At 44.3% G+C, this 12,477-nt stretch overlaps 2 protein-coding genes across 2 annotated transcripts; one reads left to right on the top strand and one right to left on the bottom strand.

Annotated features, from left to right (window-relative positions):
* Positions 1-423: 423 nt before the first annotated feature.
* On the bottom strand, positions 424-597 carry MYCGRDRAFT_51705 (uncharacterized protein; the record flags this gene model as incomplete). Its single annotated transcript, XM_003847197.1, has 1 exon — positions 424-597. A coding segment is annotated over one exon (174 nt), but the record flags the coding sequence as incomplete, so codon positions are not given.
* Positions 598-9,625: 9,028 nt separating this feature from the next.
* MYCGRDRAFT_111760 (uncharacterized protein) lies at positions 9,626-11,839 on the top strand (the record flags this gene model as incomplete). Its single annotated transcript, XM_003847219.1, has 7 exons — positions 9,626-9,678; positions 9,726-9,876; positions 9,929-10,023; positions 10,183-10,266; positions 10,805-11,111; positions 11,166-11,362; positions 11,419-11,839. The coding sequence occupies 7 exons, from the start codon at positions 9,626-9,628 to the stop codon at positions 11,837-11,839; spliced, it is 1,308 nt and encodes a 435-aa protein (XP_003847267.1).
* Positions 11,840-12,477: the final 638 nt, after the last annotated feature.

Raw genomic sequence — 12,477 nt, 5'->3', positions numbered from 1 at the left:
TAGGTCTAAAGGAGGAGGGTAAATAGTCCGCTACTTTTATGTCGGTTACTAACGACTTTTCCGCGTACTAAGAGGAGGGGGGTATTATAAGGGACTAGCGCCCTTTCTATAATACGTAGCGTAACCCCGTACTTTGTCTTAGTAGCCTACATCCTTTTCTACGCTTACCGCGAGGTTTTAGGCTACTTCCTTATCGAACTTGCTATATCTAATATAGACTCTAAACTCTCGTATATATATTATTTACCCGTAATAGGTCTCTATTATCTTATTAGAGTTCTTAGATTAACCGTCTATTTTAGGGTAGTATAAGGACGATAGTTTCCTCGATATACCTATTATCTTATATAGCCGCGTCTAAAAGGCTAATACGAACTAAGGCCTACGATCTAATACGAGGCTAATTAGAAAGCTATAGCGGGACTATACGTAGCGAAGAAATATACGAGCGTAGTAGTCTACTTCTATTAATAGGACGGGGATTAGATAGCGTTCCTTAGTTATTCGGTCCGTAATAGTTATAATATTATAGTATGTCGCTAAATCTATATAGCTCTTACTCGGAGGTAGGTTAACTACGAAGTCTATAGTAATATTAGTCTATAGTTTAGCTAGTGCCTCTAAGGAGCGTAGGAGGGATTAGTAAGCGAGATTGCTCGGTTTATTATTATAGTAGCTATAATTATATAGGTACCGACTAATCGACCTAGCTATACGAGGCTAGAAGAAGTAGCGGCTAATTAGGTCGAACGTTTTAGCTTAACTAGGGTGTCTAGCTATAGGTAACTCGTAATATAAGCGTAGTATAGAGGCGCGTAGGCTAGACTAGTCGTCGTCCTCGCTAGGTACGTAGAGACTCTAAGATCCGTATCGGTTACGGACGTATAGTATACTGTTCTTAGAGCGTACGTCGTCCGCGTAGTACTTAATCTTACCTAGTAGCGGTATAGTTAATCCCTATACTAGTTATAAAATAGTAGTATAGGCTTCTACGCCGGCTTAGCTCCGGTAAGTAGCTTAAATAGCCTAAACTAAAGCTATTAAGGATTCTAGTACGTAGACGAGGAGGCTAGATATATTTAGCTAGTATCCTATAAGGTACTTCGGTTAAAGGATAGTCTAGTATTAGTACTTTAACCTTAGGCTATCTAGTAACGAAGGAAGGTCTTAAGGGAGGCGTATAAGAGCATCTACCTTACTATTACTCTTACTAGAAACAAAGGAGATAGTAAAGTTAAACTAAGATAAGAACTTAGCCTACCGAGCTTATCGGCGGTTAAGTATCTTAGTTAATATAAAGTGCTCGAGGTTCTTATAATTAGAGAGGACCTTAACTAGTTAGCTATTATCGTCTAATACTAATTCCGGTCTCTACTCCTTAAAGACCTTAACGATAGCTATTAGCTCCTTATCGTAGATATTATAGTTATATTTAGCTAGTAATATCTTCTTTAAGAGGTAGGCGACTAGTCGTATAACTCTATTATTCCTATACTAAGAAAGTACGGCTATAGTAACGAAGTCGGATATATTAGTCTCTAGGATAGTTTCGAGTCCTAGCGTAAAATAGGCGAGGACTAGTACTTTCGTAAAACGGAGCTTTATCTCGTTAGGCTTATTAGTATTATAGTAACTAAACGAAGGAGAGGTAGCGAGACTTAGATAGAGGTACCTTAGTCTAAGGGTCGCGGTCCGGATCTAGGGATATTATATATATAAGGCCTATTAATAGTATAGCTAGCTTCGAGAACTTCTCGATAAATCGATAGTAGAAGTTCGTAAAGCCGAGGAATAACTAAACATCCTTTACGTAGGTAGGGGTTTCCTATACTTATACGGTAGCTACCTTCTCGGAGTCTATATAGATACTATCTTTTCCGATAATAAGGCTAAGATACTTAGTCTCTTAAACGAAGAACTCGGATTTCTTAATATTAATTAGGAGTCCTATAGCGTAAAGTCGGTTAATAATAGGACGAACGTATTTCTCGTAGTCCTCTAGAGTATTACTAAAAAGGAGTACGTTATTAAGGTAGGCTAAGTAGAAGTCGTTAAGGTATTTACGTAGGGAGTAGTTAATTACTACTTAGAAGGTACTTAGTACATTATAAAGGCTAAATAGTATAGCTAAACATTCGAACTAACCGTAGCGCGTAGTAAAGGCGGTTTTATATTTATCCCCCTTAGTAATACGTATTTAGTTAAATATAGCGATAATGTCGAGTTTAGTAAAGTACTTCTTTAAGCTAAGCCGAGTAAGAGTATCCTAGACGAGTAGAATAGGGTACCGATTCTTAACGGTAACCGCGTTTAGTACGCGGTAATCGATATATATACGTAGTCCCCCTCTAGGCTTACGAACGATAATAACCGGCGCTATAGCTTTAGAAGTAGCCTAACGGATTATCTTCTTTATAAGTATATTATCGACCTATTTCTTTAGAGCGTCTTCTTCTTATCCTAAGAGGCGGTACGGATAGCGGAAGGGAAGTAACGCTCCTAGCTTAAGTTCGATATAGTAATTTACGCCGTCCTTATAAGGGGATAGTATATCGGCTTCTTTACGACTAAAGGCGTACGTAAGGTCTTATAAGTATTCCGGAAGTTTCTTAATAGTATCGACTATCGTAGATTTAGAACTAGCTATAAACTTCTCGTAATCCTCGATAGTAGTTACGTAAGCTAATAGCTAATTCGGAGGTACTAGCTAGTAGGTAAAGACCTTAGCGTTAGGTTAGTAAGATATAAGTTCGATAGCGCGTATAGAGATTTTAAGGAGCTCTACTAGTAAACTACCGGTAATCTACTCGATACCTACGACCGGTACCTATAGTTCTACCTTTAGATAGAGTAGTAGTACTACCTTCGGTAGTATCGGGTATCGAGGGTAGAAGTCTAGTAGTTTAATATAGGCGTAGTTAATTAACTATACGCTAATAATATCGCCCTTAAGGTAGCGGGGGGTATAGCATTTAGCGGCGAAAGCTACGCGGCCGGTTTTCTAGTAGATATAAGGCTTATATCGGTAGAACTAATCGAGTCCTAGTACGATATCGTATTAAAGGTTAGCTACGAATATAAGGAAGGCTTCGCGGTAACCGGAGATATTAAGTTCTACTATTACGTAGTAGGTAATTCGCTTTACTATAGTAGAGCCGTCTACTATACCGAGTAAGCGCGTAGTAGCTAGTAGAAATGTTAGGTATTTATTCGCTCGAGCTATAGCGTAGCTAATAAACAAAGCGTTAGCTCCGGGATCTAGGTACGCTTTACTAGCTAGTTTATCGAGTTTAACTAGAATAACTACGTAAGGCTCGACGATTAGATTAAGTACTTCTTCCTTATTAGGCTCCGGCCGGAGCGAAGCGTAAATTAATAAAGCTAAGAGCTTAAGTTATTTAATACTAATAGTATCTAGTCCGCCTACTTTCTAGCTAAAGTAGCGGACGTTCTATTTCCCGCTTTATCGTCGGAGTCGGAGCTCGATTTAGTCTCGATTTAGGCTAAGTTAGTAGTTAAGCGAGGACCCTAAGTACTATTACTATTAAACCCCTTTATAGGGTAAGCGTTGTCCTAAGGGAGGTAGCCGAGTTCTTAGTAGCGGAAGTAGTAGCCTTCCTTACGGAACTTAGTACGCTCCGTATTAGTAAGTCGAGGAAGATTCTTATATTTATTAGTAAGAACCTTTAGACGAGATAAGGAGGTAGCTAAGACTAACGCGCTAGAAGCGTTAGAGCGACCGGAGCGTAAAGCTATTTTAGATAATCTACCTCGCTTAGATCTATAGTCCTTATTATCGTTTAGATACGAGCTATAGACCTTAGTAAGTAGGTAGATATTATCGAGTTACTCGAGGTTAATCTCTAGATTCTCGTATCGCTTTACTAGCTCCTCTAGTATCTTAATCGGTATACTGTCCGTAAGCTTTACGTAGTAGCGCTTATTAAGCTTATTCTTAAGTTCGAATAGCTTAGTGTCCGGTAACTAGGTTAGGTAAGCGCGTAAGAGAGTATATTAGTAGAAGAACTCCGTAAATAGCTCTTTCTCGCCTTATTTAAGAACAGTTATAGCATTTTAAGCCTTACTAGTATAGTTATTCTCCGCGTATTACTTATCTATCTATAAGAATATATCGTCGAGGGACCTAAAGTATAAGGTAGGTAGAGTCTCTAAGTAGTCGAGTACGGAGGGTACTCGTAGTTCGAGTATATCCTAGACTAAGCCTATAGTATATAATTATACGAAGGCGAGTAAGTCTACGACTAATCTAAAGCGAGTAGTAGTAAGCTTTACTTCTACTACGCGGAGCTAGCGAGGATAGCTAGGTCTATCGGAATCGTTTATAAAGGCTTTAGGTATTAGTACGCCCTTATTAGTATAGTATAAGTCTAATAATATCGGATTAATATAGGCGATTATCGTCGCTATAGAATCCTACGTAGTAGGGGTTTTGTTTGTTTGTTTGTTTGTTCCATTTACGTCCTTTCGGAGTCCAAGACTATGTAGGACGGCCTTGCCCTAAGGGCAAGGCAGTAGATCTATTTACAATCAAATTCTTCGGTATTCTTTGACCTTAGGGGAAACCCCGTGCCTAAGGCAATGCCAAAGGACTTTAAACAAATGCAAGACAAAGGAAATCAAACGAGTGTTGCTGCGGCCCAAGGCTGCAGAATTTTCGCGCCAAGCTTTTTGCAGAATTTTCAGCGGATCCTTCCGCTTCGCACGCACGCACGCTGCGAATTCGAAAGAGATGCAGCGCAAGAAGCAGCTGTCCAACTCGCTACCTTCTCTTGTCCTCAATATGCCTTTGTGGAACTATATGCCGCCTTCTAGCGTATATAGCTACGCAGGTTGATCGCAGAGTTGTAGATTCCACCGAGTTCTAGCTCTTTAAAGTGCATGTATGCTTCCTTCGAGGGCGACGAAGTCTCTAGAGAAGGGATATGCGATTTCGATTCGGATTTCGAGGAGGTGCGCGTATAGGGCAGAGTGGACTGCTTCTTTCTTCTTCTCGTTCTCGTTCGTAGCGTAGAGGGCTATTCGTTCGAATCGTGCTGTTGTTCTGTTGTAGCTCGTGTTTCGAGGCGGATTTCGAGAAGGATTTCGGGCGGATTCGAGAGGTTTTCGAGGAGGTTTCTTCCAGATTTCTTCCAGACTGTCTTAGTTTCCCTTCCAAGGAAGGTACTTACGACGGCCACCGCGTGAAGGTGCAGTCTGTTCGGCCGTCACGTAGTAGGGGTACTATTATAGGCTAAGTAGCGATTTAAGCGATAGTCGTTACGACGGTAGTCGTCTCGGCGATCCTCGCGACGGTTATCGTCGAAGTCTAAACCGTCTAAGCTATCTAAAGGGAATCCGGCTCTAGAACAGTAACTATATCGTCGTAGAGGTAGTAGTAGTACTATAAGTCCGGTCGTAGGTAGGCTAGCTCTACGCTCGATAGAATAAGAGCGTAAGGACTACCGACCGCGGTAGGTTAATCTAGAAAAGGTAATAACGTTCTTCTTAAGCTACTTCTCGAGTAAACTAATCGTTACTAGGAGGTCTTATTTACGCTACGTAGCGCCTTTAGCTATAGCGATAGTCGCTTAACTCTCCTTAATAGCTATAGTATATCTAGTAACTCGATTTTAGAGCTTAGAGATTTCCTTCTCGCGTAGCTTAATAGCCTTATACTAAGAATTAGATTAATTACGGTACTTCTTAGCTTCTTCGTAGTAATTATAGGCTTCGCGGGCGTTAAGCTAGTCGTTCTTATTAATAACGTCTTATATATCCTTTATAGTCTTAAGGGCGATATAGAGCTAATCCTTTTAAATACTAAAACTATCCTTAAGGATCTCGTCGTTCTATAGAGCTTTAGCGAACCTACTATAGATATAACCTACTAAGCGGTAGGAAAGCTTAGGATTCTTAGCGGTAAAACTAGTAAATCGTATAAGGTCTATATTATTAAGGGCGGTTAGACTAACGGTAACGGTAGTACTATCTAGCTCGACTCGGACCTTTAAATCCCTAGGATTATTAGGGTTTAGGAATACCTAGCTCTAAAGAAAGAATATACTAAGGTTAAACGAATCGATAGGTATATCGACCGGTCCCTTTATCTTACGACGAGCGAGCTAGGCTAGTCTCTACTTTAAGGTAAACTCCTACTAAGTCTACGTATCCTCTTCTTCTTCCTTATTATTATTATTATCGATAAATTCTTCCTTATCCTATAAGCGGAAGTCCTCTAGGAGTATAGAGTAGCGGACCTTAGCGGTAGCGGGCTTAGTAGGGCTCTAAGGGTTATTAGTCTTTAAGCTAGAAGCCCTATTACTAGAGTCTTTAGCGTCCGACTCGGAGAAGTTAAAGTAGGCTATCTTAGATAGGGCTTAAGGAGTTTAAGAAGGTAATGTCGGTAATAGAGGCTCGGAAGCGGCTATTAATAGAGAGTAGTCGTATCGGTAGACGTAGAAGAGAGGGTTTATTAAGTATCTTCTAGTATAGAAGTAGCGGAGTAGAGGTTAGTTAGTTTATAAGGCGATTTATAAGAAGATAGAGGAAATATTATACTAAGAGTAGGTATTAGTTAGATACTAGTAGGGCATAAACAAGTTAGCGAGGTTAATAGCTTTAAACGAGAAGTCGATAGAAGTCGGAGGACTAGTATACGAGTAGTCTCTATATATAAGGTACTCGTACGGGTAGAGACTCGGTACTCGTAAATTCCGACGTAACTAATTTATATAGATATACGCGTAGCGGTTAAGAATAAGTATCTATCCGTTACTCTTATCCTTACTTTATCTAAGACTCTAGTTCTTATCTAAAGCCTACTCCTTACCTTATACGTCTATTATTACTTTATCCCTCGCGTCTTCCTTAATTCTATTCTCGTCTAAGATAGGAGCGCGTATACTAGTAAAGTACTAAGGTTATATAGGAATTTAATCGTATACTCTTAGCGGTAAGGAGAATATTCGACTCGCGCGACTAGCGTAGGATAAGAGTCCTATAGGGTTTTCCGGGTCTAGAGTATATCCGTATACTTATTATCGATTCTAGCGTACCTACATATACGTTTTATCTAGAGTACCTAAGTACTATATCTAGCGTATCTATATATATAGTCGAGTCTAGAGCGTATCGGTACGCTAATTCTAGAGCGTATTAGTACGCTATATTCGGTAATATTCTAGTTAGGGAATAGGTCGTCCTAAAGGTACTAAGATTAACTCGGAAGTACTACTTAGTTCCTAAGACGCTTATAGCTAATAAGGCGTCTAGTAATATTATAGCGATATTACTTCCGTAGCTACGCGGTCGATCTACGTAGCCGGCCTATACTATATCGTTAGTTTATACTTAGGGGTATATAAATATATTACGGCTTAATAAGAGAGAGACGTAATTCTAATAATTCGGTAAATAGATAAGTTTATATATAATACTATAGAAGAGAGTCTAAGAAGGACTCGAAGATATATAGAAATAGTTACGGCCTTAGGTAGCTACCTCGGAGGTAGCTACGGAGACCGGCTATAATATATATACTAGTATCTTTCCTTTCGGAATAATAAGTATTCTAAATATCTAAGGTCTTCTTATTATATTCTAGGGGCTATAAATAAGGAGCTAAAATAAGACCTAGAAATATCTATACGAAGCGAAATAGAATAGTAGCCTAGAGTACTCTATTACGCTCTACCTACTACCCTACCTCCTCTATCTAAGGAAGCCCTTATTCCCTAATACTACTTATATCTAGTAGTATTTAGTACTAATATAACTTTAAAAGTAGATTTAAAAGAGAAGGTTATCTAATTAGAGAGGCGTTAGATGCTTATATACCTCCTCTTAGTATAGTAAATAGTACGTTTAAAATATATTCTAAGTATTCCGAAGAACTAAGGCCTCCTCGAAGGTCTAAAGAGAATAGATAAGGTTTCTAGCGGACTCTCTACGTCTAAGTATATATACGAGGTAAAAGCAATTAATTAATATATAAGGTTTATCTTTTGCTTTTAGAGTTTATTAGCGTTTTAGCCGATTGGAAAGAGCAGTTAAATTCGCTGTTTAGCTCCGATCGAAAGGTCGCGGGTTTAAATCCTTCTCTTTTTGCCGATCTTTTTTCTTCTGCTATAGAAGCACGAAAAGGGAGCTTACCTTGCCCAAGGTAAGAATGTGCGATAGTCGACGATGCGACGATCCGATGGTGCAGATTGCGACGATGCGACGGTGCGACGGTGCAGACTGCGACGATGCGACGGTACGACGGTGCGACGATGCGACGACCAATCAAAAGTAAGCCATGATGGACCCCTCTTTTTATTGGGAAAACCAATCAAAACAGACCTTTATCACATCCCTGTCGTCGCAGAAAGACGGCTGCAGTCTTTGATAAAACTAGCACTCGTACCTCGTGCAACAAGGACTTCTTTCACACGCCCTCATACCTCGTGCAACAAGGACTTCTTTCACACGCCCTCATACAGCGAGCGTCTTATCGCTCTGATCTTCTTAGCCGGCTTACAACAAGGGAGCTTAACTAGCTTTCCGGGTAGCTTGAATTGCATCTTGCACGTAAAAAGACACGGACCCGGTAGCAAGGACACTGGACTTTGGTAAACCTTCACGGAAGTCTTCATCGGCAAGTTTCCTCATTTACCCCATGTCCAAATGAACGGTGGCCATCCTAGCGATTTGAACGGACTTCTGGCCTATACCTAGCAAGTGATTTATCCTTGGTTCTGATTCCTAGAATCATCGTCCAATCCCACATCCTCGTTCTCGACAAATCTCCAGCATCTTCCTTGAGCTGTGAAGAAGGTTTCGGACTTTCGCAACTCTGAGCTTTTGGAAAGCCCTAAGCCGACTTTTCCACTGCCAACAAAAGGACGGGCTCGAAACGAAGACAGTGTTGTTGGCGTCCTCGTCAATCCTTACCAACACCATGTCGTAATATAGTCAGTATGGATCGTGTATCCAACACGGCGACCCGTCGTCTCAGCGGACTACACCACTACTCCTGCGCACCGGCGATATGCTTATCGGCAACACCTTCGTAGGCTCCAACCCTTCAGAGCGGCAATGTATCGCCGATCGCCTCGTCGTGCATGCACGTGGTCGAATCGTCAGCCAGTAAGAGGAGTTGAGCGCAGGATCACGGTTTTAGATTTGCAAGTTACGAAAGCCCTGTTCATCGGTAATGGCAGTCGCCCGGTTACAACACCCCTTCCCAGTTGCCGTCCAACTCCGTACAGCGGGTGAACGCATCGGAATGAACACCTCCCCAGTTCCCAGGGGCTTTGAGCAGGGTATCGGCACGAGACCTCCACGGATCGAGAGTCGATTATTGGTGCGACTGACCCCAAGACTGACTGGGGGCGTTCCCTCCGATGCCTTCACCCTGTACGGAGTTGGGCGGCAATACTACATTTGGCCCAGCGCCTGTGCAACGTGTCATTTGGTCCAGCACGTCATTTGTTCCAGCACTCAACGTGTTCTGAAGGGCTACAAGAACCCGCCGCATCACTCATTTCTGCCGCACCTCTCTTCATCATCACACGAAACCTGAAGTTCCATTGAGAGGTCCTACTTCTTCTACTTCAACATCCACCTCGCGTCTACTTCAGCCACAATGGTGCGGTCTACCATGGCCACTGCGCTTACATTGCTCTCGAGCCTCTCGATGTAAGTCAGAGCAGTCACCGAACGGACACCATCCTAACTGTTACTAGTGCTTGGGCGTTTACAAACTGCTGGTGCGATTTCAGCGACCGCCGTCATGATATCCAGGCACGGGCCGGAGCGACCAAGAATGCTTGCGGCCGAGCCGTAGCTGCCGATCCAGTCCGTTGGCAGACAAACTATCTGCCAGGCGACACATACGTAGGTACTACACCGTAGCCTATTATTCAGTCACTGATCCATGTACTCTCAGTGCTACTACACCTACGACGAACTCCCCGCCGGACCCGGCTACGATGCATTCCACGATTCGTGTGTCGCGGGTACAGAGTACAAACACAACGTCTGGTGCGACGTCTTTGATAACTAGGATATTTTGGATTGTTGTCTCGACGTCAAACCCGGCGGAGGTGGGAGGCCCATGTGGTTGGGAAACGGGAGGAGAGGGTCATGGGCTGTCTTGGAAGTGGGCTTTCTTTTGTTAACGTACCTGCTACATGTGTCAAGTAATGTCGGACTGGATTGTGTCTGTTCCACTCGCATAACGCTCGGTACACTGGTATCTCCGGACAGCTACCTACATGTCCTTCTGTTCGTCTTCTTTGATTGCTTGAGGCTCAGGCAAGTTTCGAGAGGCTGCGGGAGATGTGTCGACGATAGGAGGAATTCCATGCGTCGGGCGATAAATAAGGCCAGACGAGAAGATCAGATCTGTTGTGCGAGCTCTGTGCTGGGCGCTGTGCCGGCTGCGCGTTCGTTGCGGGCATCGACTGCGCCGGGCAAATCTGTTCGGTCGTGGAGGAGGTAGCAACGCAACGACGATCAACCTTCAAGGCTTTTGCCATCGGAAAGCGAGACTTCACCATCCAGGCCCACCGAACCTCCGATCACCCGCCTCATCGACGCAAAGACATCATGCAGCCTTTCGACCTCGAGCACCCTCCAGAGCTAATTCTCACACCACTTCACGAGCCGACCTGAATTCATCCCTCACCAAGCTGCCACTCAGAGTGCGACAGCATTCACTTGAGCATCGCTCGCACGAATGAAGAGCTCGGAGAGCAATATTCATGAAGCACACTGGTGTGCACTGGTATGTTGGCGAGGTGCTGACAAGTGCGGGGAACAGGTCGAACAGCTCCGCTCTCCGCTCTGATCCTCCGTGCCTTCCGCTCTCCGACACTTTCGCCGACGCACTCTCCGATACTTCCGCCGGCATCCTCTCCGACACCCTCGCCGACAATCTCCACCGAGTGCTCGCGCACAATCATACCAGCGACACCGTGAGGCTCATCATGCCACGCAAGATGGTCAAGAAGCAGGCGGAATTGGTCAAGAGGGTACAACACCCAGTGAGCAAGGACACCCTCGGACGTGCCATACCACCCAAGAGGGTCAACAAGAAGATGAAATTGGTCAAGAGTCCGCAGGACCAAGTGAGCAAGGAAAAGTCCCACAGTCTTGGACAACCTTCTCGCTGACCTCGTCAGATCTCTTCGGATTCGTCTTCCGGTCGCACAACGACAGACTCACGTCTGCTTGCTCTGCCGCCGGAATTGAGGAATCAGATATTCCGCCATGTGGTCAAGTACGACTACAAACACATCATCGTCACGCCGCAGGGCTATGATCGTCCACCACTGCTGGAGACATGCAAGATGATTCGCAAAGATGCTCTCAAACTCTTGTGAGCGCACATCTCAAGCTCGTCACTGCTGGACGTCGACTGACGTGGCTTGCTAGCTACTACACCAATGAGTTTTACGGCTACATCTTCGAGTACGACTACACCCCAATCGCCAAATTCTTCGCTCTCCGCGAAGCCAACAACATCAGGACGTATGTCTACTTCACGCTCGAACTCCAAGGTGTACCCAACTGGAACAATCTGGTCGACTGGGTAAAGCGCGAACACGGAGCGAAGTTCAGCCCGATAAAAGGCATACCGGAGCGTGAAGGGAACGAAGTGCGGATCATTCTTCGAGGATTTTTCGCGATGGCAATAGCTATGCGAGGACAAGAGTGGGAGGAAGTGGAGGCGAGACTGCATGCTGCAAGACCGGCCCTGATCGCTCTGGACAGGAACTGGGCTCTGAAGAGGTGTCGAGACAAAGAATGGAAGGGCAAGGCGAAGCTCCCCACAGGCAGTGGGCACTGGCTTTGATGGCAATGAGAGCTTGCTTCGATGGCACTGGAGGATGGCCAAGGGGCCATTGAGAGCCTGTGCGATAGGTTCATGCTTCAAGCGGGTGTGCTGCGTGGGAGTACATCCGCCTTCTGCTCTCGCTGTTGTGCGTTTCACTGGCGGCGTCACGATCGACACACCCTTCGACTCGTGTATCCTCGCATTCGACTCTTCACGTGTAGTCTGGTCGGGTTGAACGACATCAATACGGATCATGAATGAGACGAATCACAGACGTCTCCGGAAGGATTCGAGCCTGCCCTCACCCGCATGATGCTCCCTCTTCTTCCTCGTCCTCCTCCGCCCAGACCGACTTTAATCCTCCTCCCCAACGCGCTTGTCACATTATCCGACCAGACCGCCACAATTCACGCCTCAAATCAGAAGACAAGAATCGACCAACATACATCCACTGGTTCAAAACCAAACCGCCGCACACCCCAATCGCAATATATTCCTCCATCATCAGGAGACAGAGAACTTCATCGCGAATCGCCTTGGCTGCATGATAGACGTCATCGCGACCTCCATCGCTTTCTGCGAATCGCATTGCGCCCGCCGCTGACGGTTGATCCAAAGGCTTTCTTGGCTGCAACAAGCTCCGACCTGTGAGCGAA

This window comes from Zymoseptoria tritici, chromosome 16, assembly GCF_000219625.1.
Source record: "Zymoseptoria tritici IPO323 chromosome 16, whole genome shotgun sequence".
In the NCBI taxonomy this organism is placed as follows: Eukaryota; Fungi; Ascomycota; class Dothideomycetes; order Mycosphaerellales; family Mycosphaerellaceae; genus Zymoseptoria; species Zymoseptoria tritici.
The sequence above is the reverse complement of the archived record's forward strand: the minus strand, read 5'-3'. Positions and strand labels throughout refer to the sequence as shown.